Source organism: Amblyomma maculatum, chromosome 1 (assembly GCF_055883805.1).
Source record: "Amblyomma maculatum isolate TAMU_Amacu chromosome 1, ASM5588380v1, whole genome shotgun sequence".
NCBI lineage: Eukaryota > Metazoa > Arthropoda > Arachnida > Ixodida > Ixodidae > Amblyomma > Amblyomma maculatum.
The window spans coordinates 33,340,003-33,364,181 of NC_139344.1; the positions used below are offsets into that span (position 1 = coordinate 33,340,003).

The 24,179-nt window shown below is 43.7% G+C and overlaps 1 protein-coding gene across 1 annotated transcript; it reads left to right on the forward strand.

Moving 5' to 3' along the window:
- The first annotated feature begins 256 nt into the window (after positions 1–256).
- On the forward strand, positions 257–16,901 carry Ogg1 (8-oxoguanine DNA glycosylase). The gene is made up of 7 exons (XM_084587937.1): positions 257–546; positions 4,665–5,060; positions 8,924–9,011; positions 12,849–13,040; positions 14,483–14,627; positions 16,639–16,688; positions 16,759–16,901. The coding sequence occupies exons 1-7, from the start codon at positions 467–469 to the stop codon at positions 16,861–16,863; spliced, it is 1,056 nt and encodes a 351-aa protein (XP_084444063.1). The 5' UTR covers positions 257–466; the 3' UTR covers positions 16,864–16,901.
- The last annotated feature ends 7,278 nt before the right edge of the window (positions 16,902–24,179 follow it).

Below are 24,179 nucleotides of genomic sequence, written 5' to 3' on the forward strand. Positions count from 1 at the left end.
CAGAAACAAGTGTTACAGATACTGCGAACCCTTCCCGTGAACCAATTATTATGATTGAATCAGCGGAGCGCGAGTGAAATAAAAAAAAATAATATAAGGAAATCAACTTTTGCGCGGAAAGAACGAAAGACGAACGAATTCTTAATTTTTTATTACTGATGATATAGTGCCTAGAAATATATATATTTCTAGGCACTATACTGACGATTACAGCGCCCCTCGGCCATTCGGAAATAAACGAACAGCAGTAGCAGTTGTTCATAGCCTCCGAGATCGGAGGTGATCTCGGATGCCTTAAGTTGTTTTGGCGCGTACCGGCAAGGCAGGAAAGGCAAGGTGCGCCGGCACACGTGCTATCGGCCTATCGGCACTATCGGTGCGTGCTAACCTCCTTCGGGTTGCGGAGTCGCGCTCTATTCATTTCTCGCCGATGTGCATGTAATCTCAGTGATTCATAAGCATTAGAATGGTGTCGTCCGGAGTCATTAAGTGCACTACTCGGCAGCTCAACCTCGATGTTACACTTACTTGTGGGCAAGCTTTCAGGTAAGTTGCTTCGGGAGTATGTGTGCAAAAAGCGCGCGAACCAAGTTTTTGTTTTCCCGGTCGTCAAAATGCATGCCACGTCAAAGAGATTCGCAACTCGGAATTGGCCGTTTCTCAAAATCGCCACGGCAATGTTTTGGAGATGTTTCGGTGCTTGCTCAGAAGCTTCATGCGCTCCATTAGATGAACACCGGTACTCGTGTCTTTCGCCTTGGCGGTACTGTGACGGCGAAATGAAGCACTAGACCCTTACGGACGAAACCTGTGTCCAGCGTGCTCGGGACGAGGTCCCTCCGAAGGGTTCATGTGGAAGAGTGGTCGCAGAGAATGTTCGCATGGTTGGGAGCTAGAGTTGACCTTAAATTGTTGACTTGCGATCGCAAATATGCGCCTGTGTTGTCAAGTCCTTGCTTTCGCGCTGCTTTTTATCCCCATTCTTCATGTACCAACTAGGCCGTCAAAATGCTGTCTTATAAATATCTCCGTAAAGTTTGCTTCAGAGAAGAAAACGTAGTGAACTGATCTCGTGCAGCAAACTTGGCAAAATAGTATTAAACTGCTCGAAGCAGATTGACTCTTTTGACTGAGCGTCACAAAATTCTGACGCACTGATCAATGATAATAGATATGTTAAGCCCCTGACATTCCATGCCGCAACCCGTGCTTCTAAAATCGTCCCGAAATTACTGGTGTCATAGAGTATCTTAGTCTGCATTTCAACACTCTTCAGGTATTTGAAATCGCCACAATAGGGCAGCTCTTCTTTCAACGTGGGAGAAGTTTTGTAGGTTTTAGACTGCAGAATGGGTCAGCAGCCAATTCCTTTTCAATCAGGAAGTTGCCTCAATAGTAGTGTGGGATGATGAGTTGTTATTGGAAGGTTTCTCGGCAGATGTGCTCTTGGCCACCTCATTCTGATTTTCTGAATGGCTACTGGCAGGAAAATGCTGTTGTGTTGTTCAGCCACCATTAGTTTTCTAGTGCTTTGTGGCATCTTGACCTTCACAATTTAGGTTATTCAAGGGAGTACCAGAACAGATCATAGGCCTTTTGTTTTCAGGTCATGCTGGTGCATGCGAGTTTTGTCACTATCCACAAAGTTTGCCACATGCTGCCGAAATGCTGCATCTCTCAAATTCATATTTCCCGTGCCTGCTTTTCAAAAAGCCTTGGTCAAATTGTGTGGCACCCCTTGACATAAAGCATTCTTCAGATGAAGATAATCACGAGGAATCATTGCAACATTTGGAAAATAAATTACCTTGGCCACCTCAGTATTCTTGTACATGTATATGCTATGCAAGCAATTGTCCTCTGTGACAAAATATTGATGGTTGCTCGTCTTGTAAGTAGGTATGGCAGCATTAAGTTCGCTGAACATATGAAAAAAAAGTCGCTTATGATATGTTTGTGTACTGTCTCCAAACTCTTATGACAGTTACTCAACCAAATTTGACTAATTAAAGCCATTTTTTTTTTGTTATTTTTTGATAGCAAAGCATCATAACTTGACAAAATCAGGATGCCATGCTCCAATTTGCCTGTGCCCATAGCTCACACTCGATGGCCATGCTAGGCAGCAAAGGGATGGGTATACTAGGCAAAGTCAAGGCTTTGTTTTCCAACTCTTATTTCTTACTTCCAGGTTTTCAGGTTCCCGTATCTGCCTGGACCTGTATGATCCTGTCATGTTGGTTTGATGAAGCATATCCTCTATCAGACTGGGGCTTTGAGATGAAATTTCAGTTTTAGCTACTTTGGACATTACAGAGATATATATGCTAGCATTGATCATGGATTTCCGTTAAGACTCCTCAGCTTTCGTGCACCAGATGAGGTTCTTTTTTTCCTGATACAGGAGAGCAGCAGTGGTGTAGAGGTAGAGCATCCACCTCGCATGCAAGAGAACTGTGATTCAAATCCCGGTGCCGCGCAATTCTCCACCGGATTAAAAAGAAAAAAGAAAACGCATGTCGATGGAGTTACATAAAAACAAGTTTGAGGTGCGACCTGATGCCGGTGAACATCTCCGGCAACGCATTCCCTCACCAGAACAGGAGTTGGCTACCCTGGCACAGTAATTGGCCACAACCTCCCATGATTAGTCCTACAAAACCCCAGCCCTCAGTCACCAGCGGCTGCGGAGCAAATGACTACGGCGGCGGTCAGACCTGTGATGCAGTCTGGGGGTGCTAAGAATTTCTGGCTCCGAAGGCAGGCTGCCATTGGAAAACTGATCCTGGCAACGTTTAATGCTAGAATCCTAGCTAGTGCGGCTAGTTTAGTAGTGCTGCTAGAGGAATTAGAGGGTATGCAATCGGATATCCATAGGGCTTAGTGAGGTGAGGAGGCCAAATGAGGCATATACTGTACTGAAGGGCGGGCATGTACTGTGTTATCGAGGCTTACCGGAGAGACGAGAACTAGGAGTAGGTTTCCTTATCAATAAGGATATAGCTGGTAATATAGGTGAATTCTATAGCATTAATGAGAGGCTAGCCGGCATTGTAATTAAGCTAAATAGCGTTATAAGCTGAAGGTTGTGCAAGCATACGCACCTACATGTAGTCATGATGACCAGGCAGTAGAAAGCTTCTATGAGAATGTAGAATCTGCAATGGGGAAAGTAAAAACTCATTACTGTACTGATGGGCGACAATGCTAAGGTAGGTAGAAAGCAAGCTAGAGACCATGCAGTGGCCAATTATGGCATTGGATTAAGAAATAGCAGGGTGCAGTTACTAGTTGAGTTTGCTGAACGCAATAACTTACGAATTGTGAATACCTTCTGCTGCAAATGGAAGAACCGGAAGTGGACATGGAAAAGCCCTAATGGGGAGACTAAAATCGAAATTAATTTTATACTGTGTTCTAACTCTGGCATTATGAAAGATTTAGTGGTAATATGAAATGTGCGATGCATTGACCACAGGATGGTAGGGTCTCGAATTAATATGGATTTGAAGAGGGAGCGGAACAGATTAGTGAGGAAGACATCCATTAATGAATTAGCGGTAAGGGAAAAAGTAGAAGAATTCAGGCTCTCGCTGCAGAATAGATACTTAGTGCCAAGTGAGGAAGCCGACTTTAGCCTAGAAGCAATTAACAATAATTTCAGAGATATTACAAAATGTGCAGTAGAATTGTTAGAGAGGATACCGGTAAATTGTCGAAGGAGACGAAAGATTTGATTAAGAAATGCCAAAGTAGGAAACCTCCAACCCAACAACCAGATAGAGCTGGCAGAGATATCAAAGCTAATCAATAGGCACAAGATGGCCAACATAAGGAAGTATAACATGGGGAAAATTGAGCATGCTCTAAAGAACCGTCGTAGCCTGGCAAAAATCAGATGTATGCACAGAGGGACACGGCGGGCACTATCATTACTAACATGGACAAGATATTCGAGGTAGCCGAAGAGTTCTATATAGACCTAGCCATAGTAGTCAGGACAAGAATGAAATTGTCTGTAATGAAGAGCAATCAGACGTTCCGCCAGTAACTAAGGATAAGGATAAGAAAGTCTTAGAAGCTATGAAAAGAGGAAAAGTAGCTGGGGAAGATCAGGTAACTACAGATTTGTTGAAGGACGGAGGGGATATCGTACTAGAAAAACTGGCCACCCTGTAAGCGCAATGCCCGATGACATTGAAAGTACCGGAATCATGGAAGAACGCTATCATTATCTTAATTCATAAGAAAGGGGACACTAAGGACTTGAAAAATTACAGACCAATCAGCTTACTATCAGTTATGTACAAGGTATTTACCAAGGTAATCACTACCAGAAGATCAAGCTGAATTTTGGAAAGGGTACTCTACCATCGATCATATCCACACTGTAAACCAGATAGTGGAAAAGTGCTCGGATATAACCAGCCCCTATACATAGCATTCATTGACTACGAGAAAGCATTTGACTCAGTCGAAATCTCAGCGGTCATGCAGGCATTGCGAGATCAGGGTATAGGTGAGCAATGTATAAAAGTACTGGAAGATATCTATAGAGGCTGCACAGCAACCATAGTTCTGCATAAAGTGATAAAATTCTAATTAAGAAATGTGTTAGGCAAGGAAACACAAAGGTTTTAAAATTTTTTTTGTTCTTTTTGCAGATGGAAGAAGAATGATCAATCTGAATGGATGAGCACTTTTGCAGGCAGAGTATGGTGTTTACGGCAGGATGATGATGGAAATCTCCACTACCGTGTGCTGAACAATCCTAACAATGGCTTGGTGTGCCCGAATTTTGACAGCTCCCAAACGGAATCTCGTAAGAGAAAGCGTAGGCGCTTGGAGGTTGTACCACATCCAACTGAACAAAATGAAGAGCTTTTGAGAGACTACTTTCAGCTGGGAGTTGACTTGGAAGGCCTTTACACTGGATGGTGTCAAGCTGATCCAACATTTAGAGCCACCGCAAGCTTTCTACCTGGAATTAGGGTTCTGCGGCAGGAGCCCCTTGAAGCACTGATGGCCTTTATATGTTCATCCAACAACAACATCACACGGTCAGTGCTTCTCGTGCTTTTGTCAGTATCCCTATATTTTTTCCAGTGTGACTGTTTAGTTTTAACTCTTAGTCAGACGCCAAGGTTGCAGCAGGACAGTAAATTGTTTGGCCTTATCATTTGGAAATACAGTCGTGCCCCGTTTATATGACCCCCGTTAATATGGACGACCCGAATTATGGACAGTTTTTCTGGGGACGAAACCTTTTCAATGTATTTATGCCTCGTTAATATGGAAACTCGCTGTCCGGACAATGGACAGGGGCAGAATGCACGCGCTCCACTTGGGCACGTGTATTTTTGTCTCGTTAATATGTACAGTGCTTGAAAAAAAGCAGAGTAGTCTGAACGCAAGTTAAAGAAGGGCGCGCCGCCCGAGAACCTACGCGACAGCCGATACGGCCGGATGCCTGGATGAGTCCTGCGGGGTTAGAAAAAACCAAAGCGGACGTGTCGCTGTTTTAGGGGGGGGGGGGGGGGGGGGGGGGGAGCGGAGCGCAAGGCGGAGAGGACCGTACAAAGCAAACCGAGGGTCCTGGGTCCAGCAAACCGAGGCCGCTGCAGTTGGGAAAACAGCAACATGTGGTTGCAATAAATTCTGCTGAACGTGAACAGAGAGACCGGTAAAAGCGTTAGAAAGAAATGACAGAAAGAAAGAGAAGTGCCTACAGTAGCGGCGGAACTGAAGTTTTCTTTCCCAAAGCACAGTATGTGTTCCATGAAGCCGTTAACGCTTTTCGGTGAGAGTTAAGACACACTCACAAAGTAGAGCAACAAAAGAAAGGCGACATACGAGCACGCAACCGAGACTGGGCATCCCGTCTTGGACGCGCTTCCCTCTCATGCACCTGGTTTTTGTCTCTGTTGCGTCGCCGAACCGCCACATTTTGCACCCCAAGTGGTCCGCATGTCGGCTTCGCTTTGAGTCAACGATGCGGCCTTGACAAGGTCTGAGCTCTTCGTAGTCGGCTAGCCGTCGTTCTAAACTGTACTTCAGCTTGCAGTGTCTGTTTTATAGGAACAAATATAAACGGCGCCAAGAAGATGGGAATTTCGATAGCCCTCTGCATAGCAGCTTGCCAACTTGACTCCCTCTCTTCCTTACAGAAACAGTACAAGGCAAAAAAAAAGAAAGAATCGGAACGGAAAGGCAGAAAGGTTAACTAGGCAAAAAAGTGCACAGCATCAGGTGCCTGTAGCCCCCAACTTGAGTCTGGCTTTTGGCAAGGTGGGAGTTAAACGCAAAAGAACAGAGCTGAACGTAGACGCGAAAAAAATCTGTGAATACAAGCGGCAAAAGCCATCTCAGTCAATCCAAGCTGCGAGGGACTAGTCTCGACAGCTCAGCTGTTTCCTCGCCTCAGGAGAATCTCAAGCAGCTACTTAGCGGCTACTTTGCTCAGTGAAGAGGCCATTTTGGAAGTGGCGGTGAGTAGAGAATCAGACGCTGATTCATCGGCCAGTGAGGAGTTCGTGCTCGAAAGTTCGACCAACACAAAGCCCAACATCACGGGTGTCATGGTAAGCGAGTCGCTTCAGACTGCACTAAAAATTGTTAAGGCAACGATGACAAGGATAATGCACTCAAAATTGCCGGTATTCTGTGGAATTTTGAGTCCAGTGCACTCCGTTATGTACAAAAGCAGTCAATTACAATTCTCTTTTCTCAATAAAATCCTTTTTGTTTGAATTCATGACTCGTTATTATGGATGACTCGCTTTATGGACAGTTTTGGTCGGAAACCAAAGTGTCCATATTAACGAGGCACGACTGTACAGTAAAATCTCTCTAGGTCTGCTTTCAAGGGATCAGGAAAAATGTTCGAATTATCCAAACATTAAAATTATCAAATGATCCCTAAATATTTTGTGGAAAATCGTTGCAGCACAGTAATTTTATCTAATAAACACTTGGAATATGGTTGTACGTGTATACATTTGAATTGGAAACTTAGCTACAATGAAGATTTTTCGCGGTTCTGTCGCATGCTTTACTTTGCGCAGACTGTCGGGAATGTCGAAGAATCGGTGCAAAATCTCAAGTGCCTCCGCGGCCCTTTTCGTGGTACTACATGGTAGCAGCGAGGCCTCTTAGCAATTAGCACTATAGAATTTTTAGGACGATTCACCACAAGACAGTGCAGTGAAGCATCCTCGAGGCGTTAATGTTTACATTACTCAAGGAGTGGAGGAACAAGAGAGAAAAAAATTAGCTGGTGGTTAAGCCTGAAGTTACGCGAGAGCAATCTGCATGGCTACCCTTAGGTTCGGCTTGAAAGTAAAGACATGGCTTTTGCACATAGTAGCTTACTCTATGGTTTCAGCTTTATTTATGCCATATGGGAATCACTTCACATAGAAGACTTCTAATGGTATGACATCATCTCTATGCCAAACTCCGGGGCACATTGCCGTCACAACGTTCGAACAAACATTCTGTCCTAGCAACTCGCTGTTGTCGTTCACCTCTACCAACTACCGAGTTATGTCTTCTGCTTCTTTTTCTTCTTTTTTCTCTTCTTTCTTCTTCCTCCTCCTCTTCTTCTTGTTTTTCTTCGTCTTTTTCTTCTTCTTCAGACAGGCGTGGTGAAATGGCAAGACTTTTGACCACTAAAGTGTGATGAGGCAAAAGCCTCTATCGCACAGTGGTCCGAAGCCCTCCACTACGGCACCTTGTTCTCTCTGTTTTCACTCCCACCTTCGCCAGCCAGCATATAAAGCCCCGCTTTAACCGAGCCGCATGAACGTGCCTGTGTTGCCTAGGGATAATGTGAATGCAGGGGTTTTGGCAGGCTGATTGTGATATCACCCTCCTATATGAAAGGAGAGGCCCTAGTTGACAGCTCCAGCCAAACGTAATGTCAGGAAGCCCTACGTCCAGTTAGTGCTGGGTCATGTCAACTACCAGTTACCGCCTCCCACGACTTCTACTTCTTTCTTTGCTCTTCGGGCAGGCACAGACAGGCACAGCGAAATGGTAAGAATGTGGCCAATGTAGCTCTCGCTACTATATGTGCAGGCATTAGAACTCTGATGCATTCCCAAAATAAGACTGACAGACCAGTGACGCGCAAAGCACTGTTCGAAAGAGCGTGACTGGCCAATGCATGCAACAGGATGGCGTGAATTTAGGAGAAGCAAAACAAACTATGCTTGCTGGAGTATATTTTGGAAAAGGGGTAGACGACTTCCAACAGTTATTGCACCTGCCACAATGCACACACCTGAGGCATGCAGGCACCACTGTTCTATGCAATTCATGTTTGGGAAGGTCTATTTGGACGACTGATGGCTTCAATGGCTGTACAGATGTCAGCCTGCCTGTCTAGAGTGCTGGAATGATGTGCAACTGATCAAACGAAATGAAATCTTAGCTCAGCTACCCTGTAACAGGCATAATGCTGTTCTCGTGGGAAACAGTATGCCGACGTGCCTTCGGCATAGGACCGTTATTACCTTTACAGCCGGGTACCTGCTCAAAAATTTCACTTTTTTTTTTGACAGGGCAGTGTTTGAGAGTGCTCTAGATAGGCATGCTGACGACTGCACTCTGATGTGTGACCCTCCCCCCCTTATCATTATCAGAATTAACCTGTGCGAGCCTGCCCATGTCCAACTAACGAGCATTCGATTCCATAGACTTATTAAATGGGCATCGGCTCTGACCACGCTGCCAGTTCAAATTAACAGGAGTTGAATTAGCGAGATTTTATCTAAACCTTTTTCAAAAATGCCTCTTTCGGAAAAATAACATTTTTGATATAGTTCTGTCTATCCTGTGAAAAGCAAAGTTTTAGTAACAAACTCTCAGGACCCATTTTTTGGCAATGTGTGCAAACTATATTTTTCTTTGTTCTTTGCAGAATTAGTTCCATGGTAGAGAAGTTGTGCACTATGTATGGAACTAAACTTTTTGAGGGCAAAGAAGGGTCTTTCTATTCCTTCCCCACGGTAAGTAAACCATAAGAATATTTGACTGCAATAATGCCTACATATTACATGTGTAACTGAAAGAACCATCTTCATAACTTCTTTTGTAAATTTAATACAGGAATCGAAACACCACCCAAGACAGTTTTTTATTGCAGATGTGTCCACCAACCACATTAGAGTGCAGGCAGGCATCTGTAGCTGTTCTGAATGCGCCTCTGTGTGGAAGGACGTATCTGAACGCTCACAAATTTCAACATTTGTAACACAGTGCTACTCGTTTTTTGGAAACAAATAGACACTCGAAATCATTATTGTTTACTCCACTAGTTTGTAGCTTTTTTGTTAGCTTTTATGCTCGCCAAGTCGCATAATACTGATGCTGTAATACTGATGCTGCTCCAAATTTTTGTTTCACTTGATAAGCAGGCTGTTAATTGTCACATAAAAAGTGACTGGAATGACATGTGATCATGTCTAGCACTGAACTTCCTCTGCCAGTCAAACTTCAGTTTGTGTTCCCAGTAGTTATTTAATCATAGCAAGGATACTACATTAGTAAGTGGGCTTTATATATGCACTTAATTTTTGCGTGCTTGACTGCAGCACCTTCTGTTCGATTTGATTTATTTTGAAGACAAAGGGTTTAGAAATTGCCTGTACCTATCACATGATATCTATGAATTGGGGGCTTTGTGTGGTCCAAGTAGTGTTGCTACCAGCATTGTAATATGTCATGATTGAAAACTCCCATGCCCAGCTCTTAGCCAAATGAGTGTGTTATTTTGAAGGGTGCAGGGGAGTGTATGCTGTCATTGAGCAGTGGTGTGGCAGAGCTGCCAAGTCAGTGTGACTGGTTTGCCCCAGAAGAGGGCTTAAGTGCTTTTTGTACCTTCTTGGATTTTACTGAAACTTTCACAGGTAATGAATCTTAAAATTTTCCATTTCGTGGCCTCATTCGCGGATATTTCTATGGGAAACCTTGGGTGCGCGACGTCACTGGATGCAACTATATTCGCTCTATGTTTGCTGAAGGACAAAATTTTGAACGAACTTGTGGTCATTTCAGACAGTAACTAAGGCTCTCTTGAAGTCTCCAGTTTAGCTATTCTACGCATGCACAATAGGTTTTGTGTCCATACCTGTGAGGTCATAGGTTGACGAATGCTTAATTTCAGCTTAGGTTTCCTGATTCTTGCTCTTTTAAAATGCTTCTCCTTGGCAGTTTGAAAAGTGATTCCTTATATATATATATTCTTACGTCACTTCGATCCTACTGCAATGACAGAAGTACACACGGACGCTAGTGGAATCGGTCTTGGTGCAGTCCTTGTCCAACGGCACAATGAACGAGAGCATGTTATCGCGTACGCAAGTCGTACCCTGAGCAAGCCGGAGCGAAACTACACAGTCACCGAACAGGAATGCCTAGCTGTAGTTTTCGCTGTGCAGCGTTTCCGTTCATATTTGTACGGACGTTCGTTTACTATCGTAACTGACCATCATTCACTCTGTTGGTTTCGGAACCTTCGAGACCCATGTGGTCGCCTCGCACGCTGGGCCCTCCGGTTACAGGAATATGACTTTGCCGTGGTTTACAAAAGCGGGAGGCGTCATGCAGACGCAGATTGTCTTTCTAGGATGCCAATGGCCACGACTGGACCTGAAAGCGACGATTTCGACAATTATATATCGACCCTCGAGCTAGCGTTCCCCGACACGAATGTTTTCAAAACGGAACAGCAAAATGATACCAGTCTGCAGCCTCTCTTTGTCCAAGCCAACGTACCTACAAGCCGTTTTTGTGTGCATGATGGCCTCCTATGGAAAAAGAGTTATTCGCCTGTCGGCCAGCGATACCTACTCGTAGTTCCCAAGACGTTGTGCACGGACGTATTGCGTGTTATGCATGATAATCCAACTTCTGGGCATTTGGGATCGGTTAGAACACTCCACCGTGCTCAAGAAAGATTTTACTGGCCCAGAATGCGCTCGACGGTTGAACAATACGTTGCCAGTTGCAAGCAATGTCAACGCCACAAACGTCCAACTGCAACTCCGTCTGGCTTGCTGCACCCTGTGAAGACCCCGACAGCACCGTTTGATCAAGTAGGCATTGACCTCGTAGGTCCGTTTCCGAAGTCCGTGGATGGAAATCGCTGGATTGTAATCTGCGTGGACTATCTCACACGCTACTGTGAAACCTCCGCTCTTCCATCTGCTACGGCGCATCAGGTGTCGCTTTTCTTGCTGCACTCAGTCATCTTACGACACGGGCCGCCACGAATTGTCATCACTGACCGGGGCCGACAATTCACTGCTGATGTTGTTGAAGAGCTCATGCGTTTATGCGCCGTAACTTTCCGACACTCGACGCCATACCATCCCCAGACAAATGGCTTGACTGAGCGCGTCAACAGAACGCTTATCAACATGCTAGCCATGTATGTGGACGCAGGGCATAAGAACTGGGACACCATACTGCCCTTCATCACGTATGCGTTTAATACCGCCACGCATGAGACGACTGGGTACAGTCCATTTTTTCTGCTTTATGCCAGACCGCCACGCTACTCTCTGGATACTATCCTGCCCTTCACAAGCCGTGAAGACCCCTGCCTGGCTGAGACCCTCTGTCTCGCCGAAGAAGCTCGGAGAATCGCCCGATTACGGTCTGGTGCTTCACAAGAACGTTCCAAAGTGCGATACGATGCCAGTCACCGGCAGGTCACGTACTCTGTAGGTGATTTAGTCTGGCTATGGCGTCCAATTCGGCGCCGTGGCCTACATCAAAAACTCTTGGCCCATTATGACGGCCCATATGTGGTTATCAAACGCCTTAGTGATTTAACTTATGGAATAGCCCGCCTGACAGCATCGGGTCGCCGGTCTGCCAAAACCGAACTGTGTCATGTTGCCCGCTTGAAGCCGTGTCAGCCTCGCACGACTCACGAACACGCCCAGAGGGCTTCGTCTGAGTAGGGGGGAAATGTCACGCTAATGACGACGATGAGGGATGGTGATGGTGAGACAGAAGAAGAAGACGAAGCGTTGGTGCCTGGGGCTAGTAGGCTTCACCTTATCCCACTGCCATATCACTGTAAATAAACACCCCTTTGCTATTTCATCGTAACAATATATATATTGTGTGTGCCAGAGAGAGAGGGGACTCTGATTAATGTGATGTGATTATGAACTCAAAATGTTAAAAGGAACTGGGAGTTGCCCGTTAAGGTTTGACAGTCTTATTTTGTCTTTCAGGCTTGTTCTCAGGCATTGCACTTTCATGCCAGGCTGAACCTAGTGTGGTAAAAAGAATAGCTAAAATGGAATTCCTTGCTATTAGTTTCTTTCCTGCTTATTTCAGAGAACATATTATGAACACACAGTCTGTCAAATGAAGTGCCCTCTGCATATGCAATTGGAGCTGATGTCGGGTAGTATTGAGCTTATATGTCACTTCTTGCACCCTGAAGAGTATGGAGAACTGTCATTCTCAGGTCTCAAGCCTTGGAACGCTGGTGGTGCTAAATTGAACAAGTTGTATGGCCCAGTGCTTGTTTTGGACAGTGCATGCAGTTGCTACTGTATAACAGACCGTATTCGTCACGAAGAATGCATCTTTTAAATGATAATAATTCATTTGGCACTGTGCGAAAGTGGTTATGGGAATTTGCAGTGCAGAAATCATGCTTTAATGTAAATTTATTACATAATCTTCTTGGCCATGGGACTTCAACACTTTTTAGCTGCCTATATATACTATATATTTTTTTTCATACTTCATGGTAATGTAGCAAAGGCAATGCAATACACTCTCCATATTGTGAAACAAGGCTATGCACTGTACTTCAACAGGCTTCACAGATGGACGAAGAGAGAGTGGAGGTCGAGCTGAGGGAAGCTGGCTTTGGATACAGAGCAAAGTATGTGCATGGCACTGCCAAGATACTCACCTCCCGTGGCCCCTTGTGGCTCCAGTCACTCAGAGGGGCCCCTTACATAGAAGCACACCGCCAGCTTATGGAGCTTCCTGGTGTTGGAGCCAAGGTAATGATTCTATCATGATTGTCTGGCTCAAATTGTTCGCTGCCCAGGCAATTCACTTTCGGATGTTAAACTTCACATACCGCGCCATACCAAACTCGAAGTATTCTGAGCAGTGTGCGTATATGTGTGTGTGCATTGGAAGTTTAAGCTATGGCTTCGACCTCAAATTGTAAAGCATTCATCAACCTCATGTCAGGTCATAACTAGGGTTGTAATAAATAGCCAGTCCACGTTTCTAATGTGAAATGAATACAGGAAGTTGAAACAGAAATAACTTGAGAACCACCAAAAGTTTTTATGTTTTGCATAACCCCAGAATTTACCAAAAGTGCTTAAAGCTAATTGATTTAGAGGGAATATCTCTAGAAATAATATATAATATGATTGTATCCAAAAACCTGATCCTAGACAGTTTTTACAGATGGCATATTTTTGATATACATGCCAATCTTAATTTGGTTATGGGGTTAGGCTTACAGACAAAAAAAGCCAAGCAGTACATCTTGGCCTTTAACATTTCACTATTTTACAAATGTTGATGGTATGATGTACTTGGAATTATTTGTTTGAGTGTGAGGTAGCTGTGCTTTGTGCAAAAAAATTATAGCTGCCATGTTATGTCAGATAAATAAAACCCTGCCCATAATTATTACTAGCAGTAAAAAGCCTGTATGTGTGCTGTTTTGAAGAAGCATGTTGGTGGTGACGAGAGGTAAGGAATGCTGCAGTTGAAGCGGGAAGGAAGCCAGAAATAGGGCCATAAATATTCAAAAATAAAGGCGGCATTGTTTGCTTTGTACAAAATGCAGCTAATCTTGTGGCTCTATTGACTGCATTGACGGCTCTATTGAATGCAGTTAGCACAAAAATGAGCTTCAGTCTACTTGGCCTGCTTCTCCTACTTGCTGCCACACACGCAGAGCCTGTGCAGTCGCCATTTGTGCATGTTCAGCGACATTATTTTGTGGTCGCCCTTTGCGTGACCGCGCACACCGTCATGCACAGCTGCGGACTACTGCCAAGTCTGCCACTGCACTGGACCATGTCATGTGAGCAGCACACCTGCATGTGACATGGCCTCAAGACTTCATACACCGTCGACCAGTCAGCAAATTTTGTGACTGACAACACAGGGTGCCACATTTTTGTCCCCGGCGAGGCTTCTAACGCTGCTGTACTAAATACTGAGCCGAGATCCGTAACAAGAAGGCTGGGATATTAACTTTTTGTAACTCCTTTTGCTGGCCAATATTTCTTCGCAAGGTGCAAAATGAGTGCAGCTAGTATTCTGGGTGATTATCGCTTGTGGCTAGCATTGTTTCAGAATGATAACCTATCTGTGCAGTATGGTGTGAGCTAATGTGAAGTGAACTTGAGTGAAAAATGTTTATAAGGTGTAGCACAGCTGATTGTCAAGTGATCATGTCATTATTTGGTGCCAGGTTGCCGACTGCGTGTGCCTGATGGCACTGGACAAGCCTGAGGCAGTGCCAGTGGATGTACACGTCTGGCGCATGGCCACTCAGCACTACCTACCTCATCTCAGATCACTGAAAAATCTTACAGCAGTTGCCTACAAGGAGATAGGTAAGCATGTGTTTATATTAAAGAATACAAATCACTCTGTTCAGGCCACGTATGCTGCCAACAAATGTTATGTTTACAGAAAAACATTGCCGGTACAGTAAACCCTTGTTAACTCGAAGTTGTAAAATCCGGGAAAAATTTTGAGATAAGCGGAGTTTCGAGTTTAGCAAAATGCCAAAAATTTCTGGCGACAATCCCTGACGATCCGTCGCGCGCCGCCGCCGCCGCTGTCTGTCATTTCCGTTGGTGCACACCGCACGGAGTGACGGGACTCTGCAACAGAGAGGCACGTTTTCAGCATTGCTTTTTTACTGCCCCGTCGTCGTTCAGTCAAGGGGAGTACAGTTACATTATATCCCGTTTTTAACACTACACAGCTTGAAATACAACACCTGATGAATTTTTTGTAACGCATCGCATTTAAAAAAAAGGGGCGGGGGGGGGGGGGGGGGGTCGCAGCTCAGCGGTGTGCTGCTACACTGCGATGCATACGATGCATACTTGCAGGAGCAGGAGCAGGAGAAAGGAGCAGGAGAAAGTCACTGCTTGCAATGCAAGCAGTGACTTTCTCCTGCTCCTTTCGAAAATTAACAATATCTAGCCACACTAGCCTTTTTATTTTGCTTTACTACCCTACCAAGCTTTTACTGAATTGTCTCCATGTGCTCATATATGCACGGATCAGACGAAGCGAGCGTCTGCAGGTTCTTTGCTCAAACCGGACTAGGAAAACCAACCTCACTCGCAAAGAAAAAAAAAAGCCAGGACAAAAATTGAGTAGCCCAAAGCCTTCTATGATTGGCTGTCTAGCGAGCTGCTTCTGGGTGATATGTGAAATTGTCTAAAAACCCGGAAACTGAGCGCGACAGCGATGAGTGAAAATGCTTTGGCGGCCCTCGGCCCGTCGCGTCCGTCGACGCTGCACGGCACAATGGGAGCTTTTGTAATGAACAGGAAAGAATTCTCAGGAAAAAACTGAAATTTATTATTATTGAAGGAAGAACTGGGGTAATGCTTGCCCACTTCGCGTTGGCATTCGGCCCAACAATAGCGTCCTCGAGCTGCTAAACGCGTTGCATAAGCCGTTGGTCGCCGCCGCTGCATTCAACTTCGTTGCGGAGCAAGCGTTGCGGACACCACATACACAACAAAAATCAAACTCAATGCTTCGTGCACATAGCGCAACGAACTAGAACCACACAATCACTAAATGGCTCTTGCCGGTATGCACGTGCGGAGGGCAGCTGACTGAACCATGCTCGATAAGACCCATTAGTCCTCGCGCGCAATCGGCGCTCACGTAACTGCTCCCAAGGCAAAAAACGGCTGCGTCTGCGGGAAATTTGTATTCACTCTTCTAACGTGACCACGTTCTGCACTTAGTATGAGAACAAAGCGCTCGCTCGGAGCCCCTATCGCTTTTCGGTAATGACCTTTGCCTTCTGTCCTTTGGTCAAAATTTCGAGATATCCGCATTACGCCCGAAAAATTCTCCATGATAAACAGGAGCTAATACATAGCACCTGTTGGAGGTTAAAGCGCGGCGTGGAAAATTTTCGACTTCACCAATTTTTCGAGATATGAAAGTTTGTGTTACCAAGGGTTTACTGTACATCTTTACAATGTTTTCCTGGGGGGACAGTATTAGACAATGAGCAACTACTTTTTTGTTAATTGTAGCTTTTTTTATTACGTGCAGTGCCACATAGAGTAACTGCTCATAAATAACTGGGGTTCTTTCTAAATACTGTACTACTTTTTCGAAAGACCTTATTGCAGTTTTGCAAAATTGTAAAATGACCCTTGTGTGCGTAAATTTTTCCAGTTCTTACAATGGCACATTTCTTTGGGATACTGAATGTAAAATAGCACCTGTCAAGGATTTCACGCACTCTGAATGGGATTAATGAGAATTGTGGGCACGATAAATTTTTATACACAATGGTATTCATGCTTAGAGGTGTGCAAGAGTGGATTTTTCTTTTAAAATAAACTCTCTCGTCCTATTTAGGTGACCACTTCAGGGAATGTTTTGGCTGCTACGCTGGTTGGGCACAATCTGTAAGTGTTGAACAGAGCAATTTTTGTGTCCCTTTGTCTACATTCTTCACAACCATAACCCAAAATGCAGGTGCTGTTTACATCTGATCTGAGAAGACACGCCAAGGCCAATTCCCACAATTGTGTTGTGAAGGAGACAGAGGGCAAGGGCAAGAGGTTGCCCATTAGTGATTAAAAACAATGTTCCAAGCCCGCGTCTTTTTTCTTTTTTTTGCACCAAGATGCGCACATAAGCACCTTCACCGAGCAACTGAACATCAGCGATGCATACCAAACTACTGAAAAGTAAAGAGTAGATGTGAACTGGTTGCTGGTTGTGAAACATTTTTTTTCTTCTTGTTCTTATGTTAGTGGTGCATGAATTGAATTGTAAGTCATAACCAGAACTACAGCCCCTTGCTTTTTTTAATGCATGGTGTCAAAACCCTGCCATCGTCCCCAGTAACAATGTTGTCATGCTCTGGTTTGACACTACTGATGATCAGGGGTAAAGCAGGGGCTCGGCTTGCGCCTCAGTTCGCAAGCCGAGCCAACATTTCGACAAGTGTACTTGTCCCCCTTTACCCTTGTTCAGTTCTCTTTCATACTGTGTAGCCATCTTCATCTCAATCTACCCTGGATACTGATAAGCAAAGAAGACAAAGATTTGGAGCCGGATGCAGAAAATAAACATTTTATTCTATTCAAGCTTATAAAGAAGCTGCTTTTAAGTGACAGGTGATGCAAAGAGCAAACAATTTGTTGTTTTTTTTATTTCACAATAAAACCTTTACAGCTGGATAAACATCCCAGTGGTTTCAAAAAAAGACTCAATGCAATCTGAGCCAGTGGTTTGAACACATCAGCAGTTCCGTAAATTGAATGCACGTTTTTAGTGCTTCAATGATAGCTGCTGCTACACAACAAGACACGAAAAACTCGCCCTGTAATGTCGTGGTATCGGCCAGGAACATTGAGCTAGACTAGAGAATTGCATGCCTAATGAAACTTTGTTCTGCATGGGGATGAGTGGTTTTGCATAAACCATTTCAATTTTTTTTTTATGCAAAAAAAAAAAAAGGCTACCCTGGTGGCATTTGATAAACCTTATGGCAAACAATGAGTTATAGTTCTCACATTCTTAATAAATGCACCAAAACCTATTAAAATTGATGGGCATCACTCGCTGCAATTTGGTTCGTGTTATGTGACTGCATTTTAATGGGAGCGACTTGGAGTTATGAAGTTCGTACTTTGCGCAGAGTCGGTACTGTAACTTCTGCACTGCAGACCTATACCACATGCAGGAACTATGCCAGAAGCATGCCAATTGCATATTAATAAATCTCTTGTACTACTATGTCAAGCTTGAACAACACATACGTGGAGCGCAATGGCAAGGTATGCTGAAATATTTTCATGCTTGGAAATTTGCTCGACCTCTTGTGTTGATAGCCTCAAAAAGGGCAACACTTAAGGCTATGGTTGTAAGATTGCATTATAAAGAACAATGAGCTGCTTAGGCCTCTTGGTCAGTATAAAATACTGCCAAGCTGTTTGGCATGCAGAGGTGCTTATACACTTGTGCACACTTCTGCATGTCGCAGACCAGGTGTCCAGTCAAAAGGCTCAATTACCCTAGTAAAAACATGCGCTTATGAATGACTAATTGTGTAATCTATGAAGACAAAAAAAGTCTGCAGTGCATAGTGGGATTGACAATATTTGCACATTAATGTCCTTTGTTTTACCAGATGAACATTCCAATGTTATGCGCCATCTGTGTTAAGTTTGAAGATAGTAAAACAATTGACAGCAGCATGTCTCGAGTTGTAAGCAAATGGCGACTGTGCATCTGATCATGCACTTGTCAATACTTGTCTGCTGCATGCAACATTCAAGGAAGATGCTATTCACTCACCTGTGAGCAAGTGCATGAAATATCTGGAAATCCAATCAATCGTTTTTTTTTTTCCCACTTTTGGTTACAAAAAGTGACAGTGCTGAGGTTCAGGTTTTCTATGAACTTAGTAATGAGGAATAGTATTTTAAAATAATTCGACATTAGAAACAATTGTGCTGACTAGTGACCCTTTGTATATGCTAAGCTGTTTTAAACTTCAGACATGATCATGTTATATATTACTCTCAAACTAGATTTACTGGATCAATGCGACATCTCAGATTAAACTGGTTTAAACATCTTATTGTACGAATCCTTCAACATTGATGCAGCCCCAAATCTGATTTTGTAGTAGTATTAGTCACTCGCAACTGCAGGAACATAGGCATAGAATGTTGAACTCTGCCAATTTTTCTGACTGCCAGTTCTTTCAGTTTAATGGTGCAAGTGCTGCAGGCTTATTCTATTCAGCTTGCAAGCACTAATTTAAATCTTTCCCACATGTGAACACAAATTTGAGAAGAGCCTTTGCTATATCTCTGGTACAAGAAGCTTGACACCAGTTGAGACGACGCTGTTCAGTGATGAAATTGCTGCATTTCGCACATTAGCGCCATTATTAGGTGCATATATCTTCAGGAGACTTAGTTTTGTGAGGCTTTGCCATTCTAATTTCTCGACTGATGTAAAAAATGATGCATAAAGGTCAGTTGAAAAACTCTGCACCTAAATGGTGAAGGAACCCTGGTGGAGAAACTTCTTTACAGAATGCCAACTCTTTCATCCTTGCAACCAAGTTTCTTCTGGATATGAGAGCTGTGAATGTCAGTCACAATGGTGAGCTCCAGTTCTGACATCCGTGCCACAAATTGCACTGGGTGATTGCTTGTTTTCTGCACTACACACGAGGGACGCTGCAAGGCTGTGCTTCGCATAACTGCGATAAAGTGGGTGGCTGTGCTCGCAAGAGGACGGCAGTCCATTGCAGCAGTTTTAAAGGTACGCAAAATGGAGTGTCAGAGGGTGATGTTCATCAGTGACCTCGTTACGTAATACCATTGCACAGCCTTGCAATGATAGCGGATAAGACCATTGCATGGCCTTACCATGAATGCAAATTGAGGGAACGTCACATGAGCATATGCTATAAATGTCAAATGAAATACAAACAGTGGAGCGCATGCAGAAAGGTCCAGCTCAGGCAGTCTGCCCGTCGATGTCAGAGATAGGCGGGTTCATCCGGTTTGAAACTGTTTTGCTTCTGTTTTCTTTTATTTTTTTTTGCCATTGGAGCACCACATTCTTTCCATAGGTGGTGGCTTGTGCAGCAGTTTCGCTGGCTGCAGCGGCTATGGCCCACGTGGTTGAAGCAAGCGCTCTTAGCTTATTGAACTTGAGCGCTTTGATTTTGCTTCCGTCATCACTGTGATATCAGCGCCTGGCTGCAATGCCTCATACTGCGCTACGCAAGTCCTCTGGAAAGAATGAATGTGGCGCTCCGGTGGTAAAACGAGAAACTGAATGTAAATGAAAGCAGAAGCAAAACTATTGCAAACCGGACGAGCGCGCCTATCTCTGATGACAACAGGCAGACTGCCTGAGCTGGACCTTTTTACATGCGCTCCGCTGTTTACATTTGACACAGACAGTACATGTAATCATCCACTCCAAGTTGCGCACAAGAAGATGGGTGCTGGAAAATCTGACAGCAGACCAAAAGCAACAAAGGTGGCTACATCAACAGGAGGCTTTGTTTAGCCAGTTGGTAGCCTAAGACAAAAGTGAATGCACAATTTGGACCCAGGAATGAAGTAACAGTTGGAACAACGGGAACATTATAGCTTTCCATTTTAGAAAGAGTTGCAACTACAGGCATCTATGAAGAGGTGGGCCTGCCTTCTGTAAACTGTAGAAGAAATGATTATTTAGAAAAGATAAAAATAAAATTAACGTGAGTAATAGTGTTAAATGGTACCATTGGCAGTGACAAAAAATATCCTGCATGGTAGTGCATTTCAGCAGGGCAATACAGTCTACCACACACCATGCCGTTTGAAGCAGCAAGCATCAATTTCTTTAGGAGGACTGTTAATGCACTTCTCATTTGTGTGGTCTCTCATACTGTCGTACTGCTTCCAGCCATGAAGACAGGCTTGACTGGAAAGATTTTTTGAAAGACAAGGCAGTCATGGTTGCTGCCAAGTAGTGCGACTTTAGAAAAGGATCCTTCATTTAAAGGTGTGGGCCTGCAGCGAAAACTTAGTGATATTTAGGCGCAAGATCCATGCATCCAACCACCCTATATTTGCAACAAGGCATTGTGCTACATTAAGCATGTTGTATAACTTAGTACAGAACTTGGTGAAGAAGGACCAAGCAAGCCAGAAAAGAACAATGTAGTTACTGATTCAATAATTGGATATCACACTATGGGAACAGCGTGGGATCTCAAATACCTTGCCCGCATGTTGCAAGTTTCAGTTCCTTCCACTACGACAAAACATACAAAACCATGTTAGCTTACAGATCTTTGCCACTGTCCACCATATACAAAAAAATCTGCAAACTATGTAGAAAAACTTTTGCACACCATGCAGTGTAATGCTCATTGGACTTGGCAGTGCAAAGCTCTCCCGATAACATTCTGGCTAAATTAGATGTTTCCTTATTTGCACTTTCAACGGAAGTCGGGCACAAGTGTGGTATGCAAGGATGTGCCAAAAACATGCATAAACGAAGTTTAGTATACCATTGTAATTAAGAACAAATAGTCTTTTTAAAAGACTAGAGACACCAACATTTCGAGTTCTGGATCAAACCCAGGTGGTTGAAGTTTCCGGAGCCCTCCACTATGGCATCCCTCACAGCAAGGGTTACTTTGGAGTGTTAAACCTTACGAATCAAACCAAATGGCCCTTTTAGTACTGTGCCATCACTTGCAGAAGGTTACTCAATTTTTTTTTTCCGGCAGTTACATAAACACAACTCTTACATAGATACTACCACATTTGCTGATTTTGTATACTTAAATTCCTTTTTAGGTGTTGCCATTTTTAGCGCTTGCCTTGTGTACTGTAAACCAAGTGGTACTGAACATGTCAAGTTGTACTCTTATTTTACTTGGCATTTGATAGAGAAGGGGCTTAAGCAAGGAAGGCATTTAATCAGTTGTTTATAGCCAGAAAAAAATTTAGTATATAGAAAAGAAAAACATTTTTGCAGTTTGCAGTAATGAATGTATTTATTTTGACACCTTAAAGGAATCATTGGCCACGCAGTGTATTTGTTCTTGCTCATATTTTCCATAGGGATAGCATCTATGTCTGCTCCTACCGTAATAAATAGACTTGGCATATAGGTCCTTGCCTGGTTCACAAGGTAGAAATGGAAAACCCTCATAACCTGCATGATCAGACTTCAGAAAGGAGTTACTCCTTGCTGAGTGACGATTTCATTCACCATCATAGCTTTAAAGGAGTAGAGACGCTAGATGTTAGTTGTGTTCTGTCTTTAGAATAATGCACAGCATATCAAAAAACATGAACAACCATGTGGAATGTGCGAAGAGTAGCATATATATATATTTTTTTTTTTCACATGCTGTTTCAGTTTCTGTATCAAATACCACACGACGGCTGTGATGTCACAGGCCATGTGTCTCACATGATCATGAGGTCATGTGAGGAACATTAAAACTGCAGCATGGTTGCTGCTTAGTGCACTGTATTTTGCACCAACTCTTATGCAAGCCTGCTTCAAAGTTTGAATCGTTGAAGTCGCGACTATATTGCAGTTTTATCCATGACTCGCATGACCTCAACTTGTGCTCGGCATCACAGTTATTGTTCATTCTTTGAAAGTGAAACCAAAACTGCATAAGGAGAAATTGTTATATATTATTTAGCAGGCGTATTTGAATTCCATGCCATAAGTCGCACATTACTATTGTCCTGTGCACTATTCAAAAAGAAGAAAGTACGAATCCAGAAATTTCGTGTCTATTCCCCTAGGTGGAAGAATTCAGTGCTGGATAAACATATTTGGTTAACTGGCAACCATTCAATTTGTGTGCTAGCTGGTGTACGGTGGCAAGGTGAGAGCAACGGCTGGCGCGGAGTGAAGCAAGCGATATGCCAGCAGCGGTGGCGCTGCTGTTGCCACTTAGATCTTTCTCGCCGGCCCACGCTACAATGTGCGCGTGCAGCGCGCACCGCGAGGGAGGCAGTTTTGATTTTGTTGGCGCAGGATACATGGGATGAATCTGTGACGCTAGCACATGACAGGGATATAAAATACTAATCACAGAAGTGGCCAGTCAATCTAACCAAAGGATAACAAGCGGAGCATTACACACCGACGTGCGAGCCGGCCCGTATAATGACAGTGATGACTTGAGGTTCTTGCAAATAACTGGCTCTTTATTTTTAGCTATTTTCGTCCGTGAAAAGTCTCAGCATGTTGTTGCAGGAGAACGCACTTGGCTTGATCCCGTGTTCCGGTGTATTTTTTTTTTCTTTAGTTTAACGCCTCAAGCCGATCCGAGAAGGGCTTAGGAAATTTCGATTTGGAATTTCGGCCTTCTGTTGTACTTTAACATGAACTGACAGCGCACAGTGCACTGGCGCCTTGCATCTAAACACGGTCGCCGTGGTCGAGATTTAACCCACTATGAGTCTTTGGCCGGCCGGGTGCCTCACACATATGAATGATTAAGGTTAGGAGAGGGGTTAGGAGTGAGAACACAGCACAACTGTTGTTTGAAGTTCTGTATGCTTTTGTGGGGTCACCTTTTCTTTTTAACTTTTTTTGTTTTGGTGCAGGCAGCATATACAAACACACAAAGGATTGATGCGTTTGTTCATGATCATATGAACGCATCGATCCTTTGCGTGTTTGCATATAGTGCTGCTTGCACCAAAACAAAAAATGAAAAAGAAAAGGCGACCTCACAAAACCATAGAACTTCAAATAAAAGTTGTGCTGAGTTTCTCACTCCTAAACATCTCGAGCTCTTAACCTTAACCATAATTGTCAAAGTACATAATCAAATATAATCCATTACGCTCTTTGCCTTTATAGCCTATATATAGTTGTCGACAATGAAGAAATTGTTTTACGAATGATTCAGTTAAGCAGTTTTCTTACTTTACAATTTCTGACACTCCTGTAGGTAATATATAGCAGTCCTCCATCTATCAATTTTTTTTTTTCATGTAAGCTTCCTTGGCATGGATGCAGGTACACAGCTAGCTGGAAAAAGAAGTGCATGTGAAAATCGTAACTGGTCTAAATGGTTTAAGGAACAATCCCAGCTGATAGCAGTTAGATGCCAGTTCAACATTCATTTCGCGTTTCGTTTAGTATCTAGCTTGCGAGCAACACAGCGACTTGATCTTAATTTTAAAGCAGGGGAATATCATGCTAATAAGTAGGTCGTTTGGTGCAAATGCCTTAATCGCATACATCGATAATCAGACACCCAACTGTAATAATAATATCCGCGAGTGCCGATCAAGCTTCCCCTGGATATCCGTCTTTCAATCGCTGTTTGCGGCTACTGAGTCCGGTTCTTTATTAACAAAGACATTTCCATTGGAGGGAACCTTCGC

Coding starts and splice junctions, on each gene's coding strand:
- Ogg1 (XM_084587937.1), top strand. CDS start 467: ATGGTGTCGTCCGGAGTCATTAAGTGCACTACTCGGCAGCTCAACCTC. Junction 9,012..12,848: donor CTTTCTATTCCTTCCCCACG/GTAAGTAAACCA, acceptor GTACTTCAACAG/GCTTCACAGATGGACGAAGA. Junction 13,041..14,482: donor TTCCTGGTGTTGGAGCCAAG/GTAATGATTCTA, acceptor ATTTGGTGCCAG/GTTGCCGACTGCGTGTGCCT.